Source organism: Felis catus, chromosome A1 (assembly GCF_018350175.1).
Source record: "Felis catus isolate Fca126 chromosome A1, F.catus_Fca126_mat1.0, whole genome shotgun sequence".
NCBI lineage: Eukaryota > Metazoa > Chordata > Mammalia > Carnivora > Felidae > Felis > Felis catus.
Genome location: NC_058368.1, coordinates 152,575,120 through 152,596,996, shown reverse-complemented (window position 1 = coordinate 152,596,996; position 21,877 = coordinate 152,575,120). Strand labels below are relative to the sequence as shown.

The window sequence follows — 21,877 nt, the reverse complement described above, 5'->3', positions numbered from 1 at the left end:
TTAAAGACCACTTCTAAACTGTAACTCATGATTTCCCCCACAAACCTGGTCTTTCTCGGATGTTCTTCTGCCAATTCCATCTTAGTAAATTTACTCATCATGCAACCCGGGCTCCAATTACATTTCTTCGAAGAAACTTCCCTGATCTCCCACTGAGGACAGTGTGTTTTTATTTAATGTTTTTACTTCATTTGACTGTAAGCCCCATTAAGGCAAGGACTATTCCCACTTTGCTCACTGTTTCATTTCTTTTAGCACAGTGTCTGGCAGTAGTAGATTCTCAACAACTATTCACTCAGCAGAATTATGAAAGAACACCACACTGGAAATTTTCACTTTGGTATTTTGTGTGCCACATAAAGTTCTAATCTACCAGTTCCCAAATTTTACCAGTTCCAAATATATGAGTTAAAAACTTAGAATATAGATGGTATAACCATCAAATACATTTATATGGAAAATTTCAAATTTTCAAAAGTAAAATGTCTACAATACTTGAAAAGTCTTCTCTAGCACATCAAAATTCCATAATTAAAGAACGGAAAAACTAAACAAAGTATCAAAACAAAGCAAAAAACCAACAACAGAAAGTTTTAACATGATAATCAAAATGTCAAACATATTTTAAGAAAAAGCATTCAGAATGCTGAGTGTAACTTCAGATTGAGAATTCATTCCATAATTAGAATTTGAGCAATAACCTTTTATTACCTGGATTATTACATTAGTCAATGTACCTTTTTTGCACTTTTTCCTTGGCATCATTTCTCTTGGGAGTCTTCTCCAATCTGCATGTACAAAAGAAAAAAAATACAAAAGTTGCAGTTTCCTCTGGGAATTAGTGGCACTGGATATGACTATTTAAAGGGACATGACAGTTGGTTAATCAATGAAAATAAAATTTCTTAATATCTGACTGTACAGATTTAGCCTAAGTGATATATTTTCTCCTATGAAAAAAAGAGAGTTCATTAAAAAGAATTTTGGTGGCTCCCAGCTGGCTCATTTGGAAGAGCATGAGACTCTTTATTTCAGGGTCATGAGTTCAAGCTCCACTTTGAGTATAAACAGTATTAAAAAAAAATAAACATTAAAAAAAAAACTTTGAAATAGTGCTATAAAATTTCTACAACTTTCTGTCAATAGTTATATAGTATTTATCTAATCAATTTTAAATATGGAAATTTTCATAACAAGAAAAATAATGTAGAAAAATTTTGTTAATCATGACATACTGTTGAATAGGAAAAAGTTTCTCAGATAGTAAGTACAGGGGCACCTGTGTGGTTTGGTTGGTTAGGCCTCTGACTCTTGATTTTGGCTCAGGTCATGATCTCCATGATCTCATGATCTCATGAGATTGAGCCCCACATCGGACTCTGCGTTGACAGCATGGAGACTGCCAGGGATTCTCTCCATCCCTCTCCCATCCCCAGTCTCAAAATTAATAAATAAATACTTAAAATAAAATAAGACATTACATATAGAATCCCAGTAAAAAATAAACCTAACATATAAATGTTTTCATATATTTAATTTTTGTGCAGAGAAAGCTCTAGGTTGGGAACAAAATATTATAGTAATTCTTTATGGGTGTTAGGATTACAGCTGCTTTTCTTATTTATTATTTATGTATTATTTGACCATGCTGTATTTTGTAAGTTTTCTATAGTTGATACGTGTTTCTTATGTAATAAGGAATTTTTTTTCAAAAGTTAAAATATATGACCACAATCCCAACACATGCAAAATTAAGCAATTCTAATAATTAACCCAAAACTTTATAATTAAAAATAAAAACAGCCGTGGAAAAGTAAATTCACTCTAATAAATAATTTTGACTGCAGGAGGTAAAGAATTTCTCTAATTTATCACTTTCTTTTAATTTTTTTAAATGTTTATTTTTGAGAGAGAGAGAGAGAGAGAGAGAGAGAGAGAGTGGTGTGCACATGTGTGCGTGTGAGTGCGAACAGGGCAGGGGCAGAGAGAAACAGAGACAGAGGATATGAAGTCGGGGCTCTGCACTGACAACAGAGACCCTGATGCGGGGCTCAAACTCATGAACCACAAGATCATGACCCGAGCTGAAGTCAGGTGCTTAACAAACAGAGCCACCTAGCTGCCCCACTTTCTTTACATTTTTAAGCATAGAGTTAATCAGAAAAATGAAGCAACATAAAAATGGATTAAAAAATACTGCCTACTAAAACAAACAAAAAAACAACAACCTCAGGGTATTTTGGAGAAAGCATTTATATCTCATTTTACCTGAATTAATAAATTTTGCTTTGAATATATTTCTGCTTTTATCAATGACTCATAGGTGATCACGAAAAAGTAGGTAAAGAGAATCCTTTAAGGAGATGAATATGATGTGGAAGATGGGAGAGATCTGATATAGGAGACAGGAGAGTGTTCAAGGGGAATCCAACCTTAACAATGATGCACACTGAAAAGACCAGTATTACTCGTGAAAGCAACAATTCTGTAAATGCCATTTATATTCTTACTAAAGGCAGTTACCACAACAACAAGGACAGAGATGTCAAAGGGAAGTGAGTTAAAATGAGAAGGCCCAGGTTCTAGAAGTACTGTCCCAGTCACCCTGATAAGTCACTTCATTTTTATGGCAATTACTTTTTTGTCTGTAAAATGAACGAGCTGGATGAAATCTCTCCAGCCTCTTCTACTTTGCCTGTGTCCAAGGAAAATCTGTGAATGTTGAAAAAATCTCTCTTAGATATGGTTCTGTTGAAAAAGCTTCTTAGCAAATAAAAACAGTCTATATCTGCTTGAAAGGAAGGTCCATGAGCTTGGCTTCAATACTGTCTGCCTGGATTTGTTTTCTCCTCTCAAGCTGAAATCACTCACAAACATGGAAGTATAATTGGTACTGTAGATTCAAATGGTGATTGTGGAAAATGAAGTGGAAAGCCCAAATGCATTTGGCAAGTCCTATTTTATAAAAAAATATTTTAAGAACTTCAGAAACATTTCAACTCTCCCTTGTTATGGTATAAAAATCTTTTCATCCTAGTTTTCAAAAGATACATATTAGTAATTAATTATAGGAAAAGAGCCAAACTATTTTCCTACAGTGAAAATTCCTAGGGTAAAAGTAAAAAATTTGCCCTAAAAAAAATAGAGGGTAGGGAGATAAACTTTAAAAATTATTTTAACATTTTCAGTTTTATAATTACCTGGTATCCACTCCTCTTTGTACACCTTCATATATCTTTTACTGTATCTTTCAATATCTAGAAAAAAAAGAAAAAGTGTTCATTAGAAAACTGCAGAATAAGCCTGCATTTAAGCCATTCCTTTAAAATAACTGAAAACACCAGGTAACATCTTTTATTTCACACACAGTTTCCTATATTTGTGCCTAAAGTGTTTCTGAACACCTACTGGAAAGTCAATTAGTATCACATGTTTAAGGAAGCGGCAAGAAGCAGGTGGGTATGAATGGCTGGGAGCGAGCAGAAACCCTAAGCATGTTTTTTAGAATCAGACAACCTGACTCATTTCTGAAAATATTCACAAAAGCCCAAAGCCAGGTCAGAAAGCCACTTAAATACCAGGAAAGAAAGTCACTTGGCATCTTCTATTTTCTTCTTGTGACACTGGCCTCCAGCTCCCAGTCTTTAAATCTTGTTTAACTGGGATGTATTAACTACCTAAGTGGAGATGGAGAGCTGTTTGCTCACCTCCAGTGCTTGATACATACATTAATACACAGTTAGGCTTCTCAGTGAGCTACCTTTCACAATCCATTGAGGAGCAGAACGGGGAAAAGGGTAGGAGTAGGTAGGGTTGGACTTGAGCAAGCCAAAAGCCTTCCATGTCAACTGCTGACAACTCTGCAGGGACCTCCCGGGCTTGCCCAAAATGGGAGAGCCATAGCTGTGGCTCTTGTTTCTGCTTTGCCCACTATGCTGCAAGAAACTCCCACAATGAGGGCCCAAACCCTTTCCTAGCAGTGTAAGTTGGCATCATGCCATAGCTTGAAACCATAGTTGGCAGCGTAAGTGACAGCATCATGCCATAGCTTGAAACCATGGTTCATCATAAAATGTGGTTTTAGGAGTACAGCCATGAAAAAGGGAAGTTAAACCAAAAGATGAAAACATAAAAAGCAAGGCCCAAGTATGTACTTTTTCTTCCATGTTAAGAAAATGATCCCAAATAACAGCAAAACCATGGTGTTAAACAAAGATAACCAAAATAAATAGTAGATCAGAGAGACCAAGAGACCAAGCTTTTCTAGGTATTTAACTGTTTTGACTTCAATCTTGCTCTTAAGCTTTTCCCCTGTAAAGAGAAGTCAGCACAAATTCCCAGAATTCGCATTTAAAAATTTTCTCCACAACAGATTGCATATTTTAGATAAATTTAACCTTTAGTAGTAAACTTCTAGAAGAATGAGCGATATTGAAAAACAACTACTGAAACCCAGTTAAAAAGAGGCAAAGGATTTGAACTGGCATTTCTGCAAAGATATGCGTGGAAAAAAAACACATGATAAGATGTTCAACATCATTGGTTGTTTGGGAAATTCAAATCAAAACCGCAATGAGACAGCACTTAATACCCAGTAGGATGGCTACAACCAAAAAGGCAATGACAAGTGCTAGCAAGGATGTGGAGAAACTGCAATCCTCATATAACACTGGTGACATAAAATACTGCAAGAACTTTGGAAAATAGTTTGACAGTTCCTCAAAATGTTAAATACAGTTATCTTATGATCCTAGATATACACCCAGTAGAAATACATGAATGTTCAAAGCAGCATTACTCATGATAGCTCCAAAGTGGAACTGACCCACATGTCAATCAACTGGTGACTGGGTAAACAAAATGTGGTATATACAACCAATGGAGTATTATTCAGCCATATAAAGGAATGAATACTGCAGTACCACAGGTGAACCATGAAAACATTATGCTAAGTTAAAGAAGGCAGTCACAAAAGTCACATTTTATGATTCCATTTCTTTCAAAGATGTTATCTTTAAGTAATCTCTACACCCAATGTGGGGCTTGAATTTATAGTCCCAAGATCAAGAGTTGCATGCTCCACCAACCGAGCCAACCAGGGGTCCTTATGATTCCATTTATATGAAGTATCCAGAACAGACAAAACACTACGAAGCAGATTAGTAGCTGCCATGGGCTAGAGACAGGAGAGAATAGAAGCCTATACTAGTGGGTATAGGGTTTCTTTTCAGAATGATGAAAAGGTTCTAAAAATTAGTACTATTGACTGTACAATTCTGTAACTACACTAAAAGCCACTGAATTGTATACTTTAAAAAGTATATTTTTATATATGTGAATTTTATCTCAATAAAACTGTTATTTAAAAAGAAAGAAAATTATTACAAGTTTTAAAAAGAACTTAAGTACAGTAAACTCAAATTTATGTTCCATTATTTCCCTGGTTTTGAAGGCCATTTTTTTTTTTTCTTAGAGTGTGTGAGCAGGGGAGAAGGGCAGAGGGAGAATCTTTTAACTTTATTTATTTTGAGAGAGAGAGTGAGCAGGGGAGTGGCAGAGAGAGAGAGAGAGAGAGAGAGAGAGAGACAGAGAGAGAGACAGAGACAGAGAGACAGAGAGGAAGAGAGATAGAAAATCCCAAGCAGGCTCCATGCTGTCAGCACAGAGCCCGACATGGGGCTCGATCTCCCAAATGGTGAGATCATGACCTGAGCTGAAATCAAGAGTTGGTTGCCATCAACTGATGAATGGATAAAGAAATTGTGGTTTACATACACAATGGAGTACTATGTGGCAATGAGAAAGAATGAAATATGGCCCTTTGTAGCAACGTGGATGGACCTGGAGAATGTGATGCTAAGTGAAATAAGCCATACAGAGAAAGACAGATACCATATGTGTTCACTCTTATGTGGATCCTGAGAAACTTAACAGGAACCCATGGGGGAGGGGAAGGGAAAAAAAAAAAAGAGGTTAGAGTGGGAGAGAGCCAAAGCATAAGAGACTGTTAAAAACTGAGAACAAACTGAGGGTTGATGGGGGGGTGGGAGGGAGAGGAGGGTAGGAGATGGGTATTGAAGAGGGCATCTTTTGGGATGAGCACTGGGTGTTGTATGGAAACCAATTTGACAATAAATTTCATATATTAAAAAAATAAAAAATACATAAAAAATAAATAAAAATTGAATTACTTAAAAAAAAAAAAAAAAGAGTTGGTTGCCTAACTGACTGAGCCACCTGTGTGCCCCAAGAGAGAGAATCTTAAGTAGACTTAAGCCTGATGCAGGGCTCAATCCTATGACCCTGGGATCATGACCTCAGCTAAAATCAAGTATCAGATGTTCAACCAACTGAATCACTCAGGTGCCCCAGCAAGTCTTTTGAATGTAGTTAACTGTGCATCAACTGTGCATTTTAGGAACACATGTACATTTTTCATGTACAACCTTTGAATATATCCATTTCATATATCCTGATTCCAGATTTTAAATACATTTTATTAATAAGTTCTAACTTCTTACTTCTGATTCTTTTCACATTTGCACCATCCAAATGATTCTAGATTAGAAATACATTCCTAATAGGTTCCAGAATTGTAAGAAGTGCAATTCTTCTTACACTTTCATCATCAAAATACAGTACTTTAAAAAGCTTTGATAGCTCACATTTGTAATGAAGTGGGAATGGCCCAGCCATCTTCTTTGGTCTATAATTGTAAAACATTTTCATTATTAGATTTATAATTACTAATTAACATGATCAATCCAACAAACCGTTTCATTCCTACACAACCTATTGCCTTTCCATCATCTTCTTCTTTGCCTTCAGCATGCGTCCAGTCACAAACTACACCAAATAACTTTTGGTACATCAATATAAAAAAAGAAAAATATCATCACATGTCATTTTAACGGACTAGATGTTCCAGGTTCTTATCACAAAATAGTATGTAACGAGGTGCTCTTCAAGAAGAATACCATATTTCCTTTTTATTCTTAGAGATATATTGTTTACCCACTGACTCTTGAGTTTGAGAAGATTCATCTAGAATGTTGTCAGATGAAGACTCAGTTTGAGATTTTACTTATACAACGATTTCATGATCATCGTTGGCGCCCAAGGAATTACTGCCTCTACATTCATCTTTTTTGTCTAGTGATTGTGTCACATCTTCCCCTGTCAATTTTCTTCTCTGCACCATTATGGGCAGAAAATGAACAATTCTGAATTCTCAATTGCATTTTATGAAAGCTAAAACAAAAACAAAACAACCACAAAGACAAGAGTCTCTCTAGACTTCTTTTCTTTTTATATCTTCTTAAACATTACTATAATACTTTGGGCAACACAATAGAAACACGGAAGGATAATGTGACCGTGCTGACTTATTTCAATGCTGTACCATCCTTCCGTGCAACTTCACCATTTTTCCATTTTGTTTCTGATGTTTTAGTCTCTTTTTCCCAGGGTAGTGGGGGATAACTGATGAGTAATGATGAAAGAGTATCTGTGCTGATAAAACAGCAAAATGTTTACAGATGAAGGAAAAGTGAAATCACTAAGATTCCAAAACGTATTTAAATTTATAAAAGGATCCAATGAGCTGATATGGTAATGCTCAGATAAAATGAGTTTTGTTTTTTTTTAAAATAAATTCTCTTTGTTTTTTAGAAGATCTCTATTAAAAAATAAAAGTTATGGGGGCGCCTGGGTGGATCAGTTGGTTAAGTGACTGACTCTTGATTTCAGCTTAGGTCATGATCTCACGGTTTGTGGGTTCGAGCCCTGAGCTGGGTTCCACACAGAGCATGGAGCCTGTGTGGTATTCTCTCTCTTTTCTTTCTCTCTCTTTCTCACTCTCTCTCTCTCTGCCCCACCCCTGCTCATGCTCTCTTGCTCACTCTCTTTCAAAATAAACAAATAAACTTAAAAAAAATTAAAGTTATGAATATCACTGCTCAAAAATAAACTCCAGCATGCCTGAGTGGCTCAGTTGGTCAAGCATCTGACTCTGGATTTTGGTTCAGGTCATGATCTTGCAGTTCATGGGTTCGAGCCCCACATCGGGCTCTGCACTGGCAGCATAGAGCCTGCTTGGGATTCTCTTTCTGCCTCTCCCTTGCTCACTTTCTTTCTCTCTCTCAAAATAAATAAACAAACATAACAAGAAAATCAAAAATCAAAATAGGGGTCTCATGGACCCTGATGGCACATTGACAGTTAACAAAAACCAAACTCCATTTATTCCACAGCAGATCTTGTGGCCATATTGCAGGTTAATGTTATGATTTCCATTAAGCTTTTAAAGTTCTAAAAATGGCTTACAGAATGATCGCCACTGTCACTCCTGTTTCTACCTCAGAGGACCCCAGTAATGCAGGAACCCGAGCTGGGAACAATTGGATCAGATGCTCTCTATATATCCTTGCAGCTACAATTCATTAAAATAACAATATTGGTGTTTTTCTTTTATTACAAAAATAATAACTTTCCTTATAAAGAAAATACCAATCATTTCTATAATTTTTTTTTTAATTTTTTTTTCAACGTTTTATTTATTTTTGGGACAGAGAGAGACAGAGCATGAACGGGGGAGGGGCAGAGAGAGAGGGAGACACAGAATTGGAAACAGGCTCCAGGCTCTGAGCCATCAGCCCAGAGCCCCACGCGGGGCTCGAACTCACGGACCGCAAGATCGTGACCTGGCTGAAGTCGGACGCTTAACCGACTGTGCCACCCAGGCGCCCCTCATTTCTATAATTCTACCTGAAAGCATTATAAACAAATTGTGAAAACATCACGATAAGAAATATTTTTATTCTATGTCCTCAGTTCTTTGTGATTTCAATGCCCTGAGCCACTAGCCACAAGGTTATCAGGAAACCCGGAGATCTCCTACCCTCATTTAGTTCTTTACATTAATTCCTAAGTCTCTCTTTCTTAAAGCATATAGGTGATGAGTGATGGGAGAAGGCTGATAAAGGTACAGTGATAGAACACCATCCAGAATATAGCTCCCTCTGACAGATGCATACTGCTGTTCAGTCTGGCCAATTCTTTCTCATTTATGGTGTGCAGAGTACATAAACATTATGTGTGTGTATATATGTATATATGTGTATTTATTATATTAACCTATATTCATGCATATGTATGTATATATTTTAAAAACATTTTCAACTGTAGTTTTTCAAAACACATTACATCAGAAAAGAAAGGTAAACATGAAGATTTTGAAGGGGAATATACTTGTATCAATTTGGAAAATCCTATAGAAGTGTTTTTTTCCAGAAAGAAACAGAAACGATTCCTTGTATTCTTAAATACCTCCTGTAGTCATCAAAGATAAAGAGCCTCTTAATCCAGGTATAAGCCAACCACTCCCAGAAACCAGCAATGAAATTGTGTTCCCTGTTTAAAAGACTCCCAGATATGTTTTAATGATATGATATACTTGCAAATTAGACCTATGCTTTAATAATGACCACATTTAGTTAAGGCTGTTCCATACTCTAGAGAAAACAATAATTTTTAAAAGATTAAAGTATACCCTACACTATAATTTTTTCTAGTAAGAATGTTTATTAGTTCATTTAATCTTTTTAAAAATCTTTACAATTAGAGCTTTAATTTCATTTTTGAACTCAGATAGATAAAAGCATGTAACATAATCATGAAAGTAAAAAAAAATCCGCACTTTTGAGATAAAAATATACCTTTCTAAACCACTATATAAACTTCAAGCAGCTATGTTTGAAAAATAAATGAACTTGTCTAAAATGCTTCTTATAATTATAAGCACATGTAATATTACTATATAAGACTTTCTTTTTGACTCTTAGCCAGTTCTAAGTCTTTTAGAGAGAGAGAAAATGGAATGCATTTTTAATACTAATGGAATGAGATGATACTATATGAATTCCTCATGCTTTAATGATGTTGTTTTGGGAACTCAAGGATGATATTGATCTCTCTAATTTCAACATTCGAGGGCAGAAACTGAAAATCAATACAGACCTAATGTGCTAAATAACTACTCAGGAATGGGTTCTCTTCCTCTAAAACCACTTCCCACTCCCTCTCTGAGACTTTCAAGCCTTCTCCAATGGTAATTTCTCCTCTCTGTCCTTGGCATAACCAAGGAGTACACCCTTTATGTTTTCTTATGTACAAATCATAAGTCAAAAATATATTTATGGCTTCTAAAAGTTTTCACCAAAATATTAAATAATCATATTTAATTTTAAATACATTTTAAATTTAATATTAGATACAAAAATGTATGTGTAAGGATAACCATTGCATTATATACATATGAGCAAAAAACTAGAAAACACTTTAAATCTAACAGCAGAGAACTACGTACAATTAATAATGTTATATACAGATCATGGAATACCACATAATGATTAAAAATCTAATTTTCCAAGAATACTGAGGACATGTGAACATGCTAATAACATGCTATTGCGTAAAAAAGGAAGATGCAAAGAATATGAATCCAATTTTATAAAAACCATACACATGCAGAAGAAAAAAATCTAGAATGTATAATAAAATATTAATAGATCTCTAGCCATAAGCATTAGAGGTGATTTTTACTTTTCACTGTTTCTGTTTTTTGTAATTTTCACCAAACCTATGAAATTTCTATTAAAAGGTAATTTTAAAAATAAAATATCAGAAAGTTTAAAATACATTTTCTGTTGAATCAACAGAACTATGCTCTTTTATGGTAGTTGATAATTTCTGATGTAACTAAATCAATCAGCACCAAATTACTCTCTGTCTTATACACAAACACTGTCTCGTCTGTACACATTCAACCACATAACCAAAGGGTCCAAACCCACCTTGTTTTTCTTCAGGTGTTTCTAAATAATAAGGCATCCTTTTCATAGTTTCTCTCAACTCCTGTTTCAATGCCAGCATGTATTCTTCGCCCTCTCCTGCTTTCAGTGGCACCGGTTTATAATCTGTATCCTGTTTAAAAGACAATGTGTGTGTATGTGTGCGTGCCTTTTTAATAAAATAAGTTTCTTAACATCCTTTTTGTCTATAATCTGGAAAATTTCATTTTTATTGAAAAACTACATTTCCCAGCTACTAAGTTTTACAATCAACTGAAAAGACGTTGAGCTTTTGTAATCTATTTAACTTTTTAGCCTATTTCCTACTTTGCTCTCATTTTAGACAGTAGGAAAGATTCTTAATTTTCCTACTGACCACACCAACAAGTATTTTGTTATATAGTCTGTTGACTGTGATTACATGTTTTAGAAGTCAAGGCACCCAAATGAGAGTAACTGCTTTAGTCCCCTAGTAACCTCAGTTAGTAGTGGTGGTATTGGTGGGAGAAATAGCATTAAAAAAAAAAATAAAAAAATAAAAAGATTAAAAGTAGCAGTTATCATGTACAAGTGGTTACTCTGACCAGGATGTCCTCATCACTCAACATCCACGATCCCAGTTAAAGTAACATCAGTACTTCCCCTTTTACAGTAAATAAACTGAGGCGTGAACAATCTATAAGCTCATAAACCATGTAAATGACAAAGCGGGAGTTTGAATCTACATCTTCAATTTTATAAAATTACACACATGCACACATATGTATATATATATATTCATGAAATACATATATTTATTAAAAAGTGGGGTCTCAGGGTATGTAGTGAAAGACATTTCTAAAAGAAAAAGACATTTCTGGTATCAGAACTACGTACAGGGTACATTTTCAAAATTTCACTCTGAGTTTATTCATTCATTCTACAGCTATTTATTGGGTCCTTACTATAAGCTAGACATGGCTAGACAACAAGAGATACCATGATGAACGGGTCAAACTTCTTGCCCTTAGGGAACTTACATACTAGAAGAGAAAAATACAAGAAATAAGTAAACAATGAGGAAATACGCAATTTGAGGTAGCAATAACTGGCATAAAAAAAGTGAGGCTGGGTAGAACAAAGTGTGACTGACAGGATACACGGAGGTTGGAGGTAGTTGGTCTAGACAGGGTAAGCACACAGGACCTCTCAGGAAATCACATCTGAGTACTGCTCCGGATAAAATTAAGAAGTCATCATGCAAAGACTTGGGAATAGATGGCTCCAGCCACGGAAACTGGCAGAGGAAAAGGCCTGAGAGAACAAGGAGGCCATGATGGCTAAGGAGCGAGAAGGACAGTGGTAGCAAGAGTCAGAGAGACACCAGCAAGGCCATATCAAACACAGCCAGTTTGCCAGCAGCAAGGAATTTCAATTTTATTCCAACTATACAACAACACAGTATGTACTAATATTTCCAGTGTTTAGAAGTAACCTCACACATGGAGAAGAGTTGTTTTCAAGGAAATCAATGTATAAAATGATTCACATAATGCACAAACATGAGGTATCTGTCATTGTTTCAGGCTATACTAAATATCAGAAAGGCAAAATGTCAAGAGCAAAAAGTAGAGACTCCCTGTGTAAGACATCTAGATCCCTAGATACATTTGTCCAGCGTCCTCTACTTACACAAATCATTCGACAAAAGACTTTTCCCTTCTGAAATAGGGGAGAAACTGCTAGATCAAAGGGTATCTGGTCATTTATGAGTTTTTCATTTTTTATATTGCAGCACATACACATCTGGAAATGTAAGCTCAGGTTTCAAACTAAATGTAAAGTGAAAGCATTAAATTAAACATTGTGCCAATTAGGTTTACAGCATACTCATTAGATTTAAAAGCAACACTAAATGTAGCAGGAACAACTAGATTTTGAGAAACAGCAACAAAACTCGAACTGACTTTAACAAAATAGAGAAATAAGCAAAAACCAGAAACAGCCGAGTGGGGAATCAAAGGCAAAACGGTACACTAGGGAGCAAAATCAAATTGTGTAGATACAAGATGAGAAGAAAATAAATCATTAAGTGAAAGTCTAGTAGACTGAGGACCACTAGGGAGCACTGTAAAACCTAACCTTTTAAAAATATTATTTTGAGGGGCTGGGAGACATGATCTCACAGCTCGTGCAGTCGAGCCCCACGTCACACTCTGCTAACAGCGCAGAGTCTGCTTGGGATTCTCTCCCACTCTCCCTCTCTCTCTGCCCCACCCCTGCTTGCCTGCATTCTCTCTCTCTGCCAAAATAAATAAATAAACAAACATTAAAAAAATTTAAAAAACAAAATATTATTTTGGTATTGGAATACATCAAAAATAGCAACAGAAGAAATAGGAAATGAAAAAATTATTTCTTAGTTCATGTTGTACTGAATGTATTCACGGCAAGTTGTATACAGTTTTTTTGTTTTTAGAAGGCAGTGTAAAAATTAGAAGAGGTTCAGGGAAGAACAGTGGCCGTGAAGCACACTCTCTTTTACTTTCTTACACTTAAGATATTATAAGGATGTCATATATTCAGTCCTGTGCAGAATTTTAATTTTCTTTGAAAGATGAAAACACCAGCCGTGAGAAATCTGCTGTTAACGTACTTACAGGAAATAGTGGGGGTGGTTTCAGGACTACATCGGGTAGCTTTTCACCTCTGCCAAATCCAACCGCCTCAATATTAAAGGTGTAAGCTGCACGTCCGCGTCCTTTGTTCCCAGCCATTAGAACTAGTTATACCAGCAAATTCTGAAAGACATCACATGAAAAAAAAGGAAATCAACATTTTAAAGCAGAATATAAAACTCTGTCCCTTAAGTAGCGTGGCTAATGGAAAATACTTCTGGAAAGCAAAACTTGTAAAGAAATAATAAACATACGCTAAACTGATTTCTGAACTCCTCACATCTACTCAGGTCTGGCAGGTGACATGATGATGGCCTCAATTACCTCACCAGGCCCTGGGTGAACAGCTGACCCTGGGTCCCCTTTGAGATGCTGCCCAGACCACTGCACACAGCCAGTTGATGCAATTCTCTCCACCCCTCTGTGATTTGGCGTCAAGATTTCAGACATATGTAAGAAGTGTGGACAAGGAAAGGTCTGGCTGATGAAGACAGACCACCTAGCTTTTTCATTCAGCTTGAAGACTACCACGAGTCATATACACTTTAGATTTTTAAATGATAAAAAAAAAAAAAAACATCTGAAATAGTTAAATTAAAGGTAAGATAAACCTGTACTCTTTTCAACTTTGGCCACAGTAGAGATGTCACATACTCAAGTTCTCTACTGAACTTGTGAATTGTCTGAAACAGGATTGACCTCTACAGTGTGAGAACTGAGCCGGCAGTATATTAACAGGGATCCCTATACCAAGGCTCTGTCACTACAAGAGTGCAGTTGACTGTCGTGGTGATTATGACACACATCTTCTAAGTCTCTTTTCCCACTGATAATACTGCGTATCAATCCTGCAAGTCCAAGAAAACAGCAATATATCCTCTCCTACCGACTTAACAGTTCCCCTTCCTTTCTTTCCTTACCGTTATTTTTTGAAAAACTGAGGTCATTTCCTATACAATGCTTCTCCAAAGTTAAGGCACACGAGAATTACCGAGGAATCTTGTTAAAATGCGGATTCTGATTCAGCTGGCTGAGAACCTGCATTTCTAACAAGCTCTCTGGGATTACCCATGCTACTGGTATGCGGGCCACTGTTTGAAAGTAGCAAGGTTGTAACATTCTCCCATTTCTGAATTTGAAGAACTGAATACATGAAATGCAGTATAACACATTCCTCTTCGCTGTATTTTCTATTTTCTAAATAGGTGAACTAGAGGCTTACTGAAATTTGAGTTTAATTTTTTACAAGGACACTTAAAAGAGTTGCTCTGTTCCTCCTATTGCATCACATCAGGATGCAAACAAAACCAATCTCTCTTTCTTTCTCTCCCTTTCTCTCTCTCACTGATGTTCTCTGGTCAGTGGGTTCAGGTGCTAGCAGTCTGTTTCATCTAGCATACAGTTCCCCATCACTTTCCACCTAATGATGTCAGCAGCCATTGATGATCGTAGCCTAGATTCGTTATTCCATTATGGGCTGTAATTTTATTCTTTCTGTATCTACTAATTGGAATTCTATCATGAATCAATTTCCTCATTCACTATTTAGCTACAACGAAGCACAAGTTGTAGAGGAAAGGTACCTATTCTAATACCGAAGCTCACTCCATGTGTCCACACTAAAAGAGAGGAGGATATCTAAACGGCCGTGTTTCATTGCTGAGTCACTCAAGCATATGCTGAGTCTGCAGAAAGCAGGTCTTCCAAGTATGAAAACTGCTGAGCAAAAAGACACACTCACTCTAAGAAATGAATTGTGAGAGCCCTGTAGGCATGGTCAAGACCACTGGGCTTAATTCCAGTCTGGGATTTGCCCACCAGTAAAGATGAACAATCCCAGGCAGCATTTCCCAAGCTTGCCTGATCATGAGAACTGGCCAGAGAACTTGTTAAATATACATATCGAATCCCATGCAATCTTCAAGTATTCAAACCTACACCAGAGTCTTTGGAGGTGGGCTCTGAGAAACAGTTGGGAAAACTCACCCTAAGAAGAGAGTATGTCAGCTACCATTGTTTGATGGAAAATCCCTTGAGAAATACCAGACGCTGGAGCCTCTAAACTTCCCTATTTATCAAGTACCTTTGGGTGTATAAACTGGTATCATTAGTGAATGGATTGCCCTTGGCAGAAAAATCAATCCTAGCTCTTGAGACACCCTCAATGATTACATGGCCTTCTGGCCTACAAATCCATCTCTTTTTAGTTTGGCTATTATGAGTCAGTTCTGTACCTACAGAAGCTGCCAAATTCATTTTCTTCTCTTGGAGAGCTGAGAGGTACTTCTTGGACTCCAGTAACTGTCTCATAGGGAAAATGGCTCACAAGTGAGGCCTAAGCATCAATCTCTGGTATCCTCTGAGTCAACCACTGCCATGTTCTTCTTTCACCCTCCCAAACTGCTTGAATGAAAGGTTTTTTATAAGCAGCTTTTCCCATTTCCTTATTATCCCAATCTTCCTCTACTTGATATAGGCCAATTTCATTGAGTCGTTCATTCGACCAATATTGAGTATTCCAGGCACTATGGCAGAACCCATGAATAAAACCATGTCCCTGTACTAAGGGCAAGTATTTCAGTGGCTGAAAGAACACAAACATGTAAACAAATAAATGTGTAACATAATAGTATGTATTCTTGCTGTGGGTTGAATTGTGTCTCCCTCCTACCCACCCCGTACCTGTGAATGTGATGACCTTCCTTATTTGGAAATAAAATCTTTGCTGCAGATGTAATCAAATTAAGATGAGGTCATAGTAAATCAGGGTGAGCCCTCTTCCAATGATGGGTGTCTTTCTAAGAGGGAAATGTGGACAGAGAGAAACACACACAGAGGGAAAACACCATGTGAAGATGGGAGGCAGAGACTGGGATGCTGCAGTTGCAAGCCGAGAATACCAAAGAGTGCCAGGAAGCACTGCAAGCTAGGAGAGGCCTGGAACAGATTCTCCCTCAGAGCCTCTGGAAAGAACGAACCCTGCCCACACCTTGATTTCACCTTGTTTTCAGACTTTGGGCCACCAGAACTGAGAGAGAATAAATATCGGCTATTTGAAGTCGCCCAATTTGTGGTAAAATGTTATAGCAGCCCTAGAAACTCATCCACACAGCTCTTGAAAAAAAATAAATGATGGCAAGGGGACAGAGAATAATAAAGGGGTATGTTAGCTTTTCACACAAGGAAGGTCTTTCTGTGGAGGATAAATCTGAGCATCATGCCGGGGAAGGCCTGTAAGCCACGAGATGAAGGGATGAGGTAGACACGGCTGTACAGAGGAACAAGTGCAGAGAAAGAAGCCAAATGCTGGGAGTGTGTGAGGAATGAGAAGGCCATGTCCCTGGCGAGGAGTAAGGAACAAGAAGAGGCAGGTCAGGGCCGGATTTTGCGGAGCCCTGTGTAAGTTGAGGTAAAGGGTTTGGCTTTTTACCTCACTTGTGATGGGAACTGGTTTCACAAAAATGTTGAAATGCAAAGGTCCCAATGGCTCCCAAGAGCAAAATCCACTGGCATTTTGTCCTCATTCGTGTCTTGGACTTCCAAAGCACATGACTTGCTATGGCCTCCTCCCTTTTGAAATTCTCTGCTTCCTAGGCTTTATTAAAACTCTGGGGTTTTTTTGTTGTTATTGGCTACTTCTCTTCTTAAACCTCCTAAATATGGATTTCCTTAAGGTTCAATCTTTGGTCTTCTGCTTTTTTTTTTTTTTTTGGACTTCAGAAAACACACCCGCACGCAGGATTTGATGACCTCTCCCATACTATTATCTCCAACACTGACCTTTGTCTTGAGTTTCAGCCCATGTTCCCACTATCAAAAGAATATTTGGAAAGCACTTTAAACTTAAAATACTGAGGTCATCTTCCCCCTGCACCAACTGGCTTGCCTTTTAGGTATTATGTCCCTGCTTCTATCCACAGAATGTTATTTTCCCAGTCACCAACACTTGATGACTTGGAGTGCATCAATATTGATTCGTCACTCTGTTCTACCCCTCCTATCGAATCAATCACCTAATTCTTCCTTCAAAATGTCCCTTCATTTCCATTTCCTCTACCATAATCCAGTTTAACCTCTTTCTACATCACTTTTGAGTGACTGCAAGTTTTGTGGTATCCCTTGTTCTTCCTATTTGTTTTAATTTATTCTTCCACATTATTCATCCTAAGGCATAGTTCTGATCATGTCGGTCTTCTCATCTTCCCTCTTGGCTACAGGATTAAATCCAAACTTCCTATCCAAGTATTCAGGGCCCTTTTAAGATGCCTGCACTCCTGACTCCTTGTATCATCATGTCTTGTTTACCATTCTCTCCACTACAATCTACCCCATTTTCCTCCCTGCTTAACAGTAGCCCCTTTCACCTGAAGATCCAGTCTAAGTCCAGTCTCCTTGACACCTTTATAGAAGAATATTAGTTGTATCCTCTTACATGTTCACCCTCCTTGACCTCTGCTTTTGTTCAGGACTTTACCATCTCGAACACAGAACAAATAAATTCCCATTGCCAGCCTCCCACTTTCAACCCACTCTCCAGTCATCTCACTAGAACATAAACCTTGATGTGTCACTCTCCTTACCTAACAAAATCCACAGCAGTTGCTTCACCCCACTTTGCTCTTGTAAAGATCCTCCAATAAAATAAGTGTATTTTAAAAAATTGAGGTGTTACATATTGCTACTCTTCAATTTTGGAAGAAATAGAGACAATGCACCTTTTGGGAAATGGGCTTTTTCCAAAGGCAAGGAGTTTCACTTACATTTTATTTATTTCTTTGGCCGTATTAACAGAGATTTTATATCCCCACTGTCTAGCACAGTGCTCTCTATATAGCAACAGCTCCACAATTAATGTTAAGCTCTCTTTCCTTCTCTTTCTTTTCCTTCCTCTCTTCTTTCCTTCCTTTCTTTCATATGGTGTCATGAGCAAAATCTACCCAAATAAGTACAATTCAGTCAGCCTACTATTAACATTGTTGTTTTCTTTTAAACTTCCCGAACTATAAAGTTGGAGACCTGGAAGTACACTAGAAGCATCAGAATGTAAAAACAAAACTCAGGCTTCATACCAGAACAACAAAATGAGAATCTTTGGAGATGGGATTCAGGCATTAGGACTTTTCAAAGCATTCACAGAGTTTACAGCATATAGTGTAAATTAAGATCCACTGCTTTCTGGGCTGCCTGGGTGGCTCAGTATGTTAAGCAACTGACTTCAGATCAGGCATGGTCTTGTGGTTCAAGTCATGTGTCAGGTTCTGTGCTAACAGCTCAGAACCTGGAGCCTGCTTCTGATTCTGAGACTGCTTCTCTTTTTGCCCCTCACGCTCACGCTCTGTCTCTCAAAAATAAATATGGTTAAAAAATTTTTTTAAAGAACCACTGCTTCCTATTAAACTTCACATTTTGTAAAAGAGGAAAGTGAAGCCCTGAGAGGTTAGTTGACTGCCTAAAGGCACACAGTTAATTTCTAACAAAGACAAAACTGGGTTAAAGCCTCAGGTACCTTTCCATTCTCCATTCATCCACATTACACTACCTGAAACACATTCCCAGGCTAGTTGAACACTTTTTTAATCCCACAGATACTTTTATTAATCTTTACAAGGAAGTGAATTAGCAATGGCAAAATTGACTGACTTTCAAAGTATAAAATCAGAAGCATCATCCTTCCATTTTGTAATGCTTCCTGAAAATTCCTGTTCAGAACTGTGCTGAGCTGGTTTGATGGGTGTTGTTCAAGCATCCAAGAGCTGAAATGCAAAGTCCATTCTATTTGACTGTAGAGACAACACTACGTCACAGGCTGAGGTAATATCTGAAGTTCCTCCTAGTGCTAACATTTTACGAGTTGTGATTGTGGCCTAAATGTATTGTCTTCCACATCTCACACTGTCCCTTGTACATAGTGGCTACGTGAATGAATGTACAATCTGATGTAAGTAGGCATGGAAGCTGGGGGAGGCACCAAAAGACAGGTCACATCATCTTTCCTGATAAATGACACCTCAATTGTCCCAGTCAGAACCTGATAGTCATGCTGTCCTCCTCTCCACCTTCCTTGATACCCTTATAGAAGAATATTAGCTGTATCCTCTTACATATTCACCTTCCTTGACCTCTGCTTTTGTTCAGGACTTTACCATCTCTAACCTGGATCTCTAACACAGAACAAATAAATTCCCATTGCCTGCCTCCCACTTTCAACCCACTCTCCAGTCATCTCTCTAGAACATAAACCTTGATGTGTCACTCTCCTTACCTAACAAAGCTTTGAGTCTAACTCTCTGTCTCTTGCCCCCTACACACCACACTCTAGCCACTCTCTACTCTGCTACATCAGCTCTTGCATGTAGCGTTCCTTCTGCCTGGAATGCCTTCCTCCCGCATCCAACTACGCAACCCCTGGCACCATTTAAGATGCTGTGCAAATGACACCTCTCTGTGACCATTTTCTCTACCCAACAAGGAGACAGATCTCTCCCTTGTCTGTTTCCCAAGTACTACGGTGCTTTTATTACCCTTTTAAAGATCATGTTGTGATTGCCAGTTCTTGTCTGTCTCTCCAGTAAGCCCTTCAATTAACTATTCATCAAGTATTTATTAAGCACCCTCTGTGTCAGACCATCTTCTGCACACTGGGAATATAGCAGTGAACAAAACAAAGTTTCTGCTCTTGTGGAGCTCATAGTCTAGCACAGGAAATGGAAAGAACCATGTCGAGAACTAAGAAAATATGGACATCCAGGGGAGTGTGATACAAGCAGATGGATCTGTAAATATGAAGGCCTCCTTGAAGACTTACATTTCCATGCTCTATCACTTACCAGAGCCTGGCAAAAGTCCAACAAATACTGGGTGAATTATTGCTGAGCTCATGGCCTAGTAAGGATATCCCTCCATTTCTCCTAGAGTGGTTTCCCTCTGTCTATGGGAAAAATGTCTAAACTACAGAAAGCTCTGTACTTCCCAGCTGAGAGCATCCTAACAAACAGTGGTCTTTTAAGCCCTGCTCAAATGCTACTCTTCAATAATCCTTTTCATCTGTATCCTTATAGCACCTAGTTTTTACTTCCTCTGTGGTATATACACCATACTGTTTTATATTGCAAATAGTTGTGCATAAATATCATCTTCCCTCAAATTCTTGAGAACCCAAATCATGACTTCTTTTTCTTTTTTTTCCCCACTCAATACTATTCTCACAGATCATCTAGCTCAGGGACTTGCAGGTAAGGATAGCCCCAAACAGTGGCTGAAGATTAGGAAAATATTCAGAAAAGCTACATCTCCACCAAAGGTTTTTAGGAGTGTAGGAGAGGACAGTACATCTCTCCTATGAAGGTTTATTAGTAGCTGCCACAATAAGGGTTTTCATAATTATTTGTTACAAAGCTAGCTCATGGGTATCTTTATAATTAATCAAATTCTCAAGGGAATTTTTGAAGCCTAACTTGATGTTTCAATAGCTGGGAGGTGCTAGGTGGATACAGGGATCTGGTGTTCATAGTGGGGGTGATTTATATGGCTGGCTGGGCCACACCCAGACATTATCCACGTTTTCTGTTCTCACAAGGTGCGACTGCCTCCACCTTTACTTAGTTGAGCCTTTTCTACCAACTTTCTTTGCTCTCTTTCAAGAGCTGACAAACTAACCAAAAAAAAAAAAAAAAAAAAAATGGAGGGTAGGGGAAGGAATACAGAATTTCATTTTTTATAAGAGCATTAAGACGTTATTAACAACCCTTCTCCCCACGATACAGGTTAGAGTGCCAAGAGTTAAGAAAACATACTGAAGAGTCTGTCCTTAGCAGCAAGTCTGCGGCAATGACTCGTGCCTAAACCAATCACAAAGTCCCCAGATTTGAAAATCTACCATCAGTTACAGCGTAAATCCTCTTCTAACTCACTGCAAACAGTCCAGGAAGTGGAGCCTCGTTAAGATCGGGAAAGGGCGGTTTTCAAAGATTCTGAAGGGATTAGAAGGAAAGGTAAAGCTATCTCCCAACTACCCTCAATCCTGAAGCGCTTTATTGAATCTCCACCTCTGACTTCCCCCACCTTCTCCATGTGCCCCTTTAACTTCTCTCTACCCTCTCCATCGCCTCCCAACCCCTCAATTGCTCCCTCTGTTACCTGCTCACTGTCTCGAGGCTTGGGTAAAACTGTGCACCCAAAGTGCCGGCCGGCAAGGAAGGGGTGCACACAGAAGGCGCGAGCGCTGGGGATACCGGTTCCACCTCTAGAGAAGCGCGCTCCGCCCTCCACGCGGGCTCAGAGCCTTGTTCAGATCCCAAACAGTTAGCCCCGCCCACTCTCTCTCTAGGCCCCGCCCCCTGGGCAAGGAGCTTTTTAGCCCTTGGCAGGCGC

The 21,877-nt window shown here is 38.1% G+C and overlaps 1 protein-coding gene across 2 annotated transcripts in view; it reads right to left on the bottom strand.

Annotated features, from left to right (window-relative positions):
* The window catches only part of POLR3G (RNA polymerase III subunit G), a 43,616-nt gene extending 21,788 nt beyond the window's left edge, over nt 1-21,828 (bottom strand). Inside the window, exons 1-5 of one of the 2 annotated variants that reach the window (XM_019836704.3) lie at nt 21,644-21,828; nt 13,490-13,630; nt 10,854-10,983; nt 3,201-3,257; nt 738-788 (exon numbers count right to left, since the gene is read on the bottom strand). In XM_019836704.3, the coding sequence (XP_019692263.1) occupies nt 738-788; nt 3,201-3,257; nt 10,854-10,983; nt 13,490-13,606 (355 nt within the window). In that variant the 5' untranslated portion in view covers nt 13,607-13,630; nt 21,644-21,828. The remainder of the gene's footprint in view (nt 1-737; nt 789-3,200; nt 3,258-10,853; nt 10,984-13,489; nt 13,631-21,643) is intronic. The other variant, XM_019836669.3, reaches the window with a different exon arrangement.
* Nucleotides 21,829-21,877: the final 49 nt, after the last annotated feature.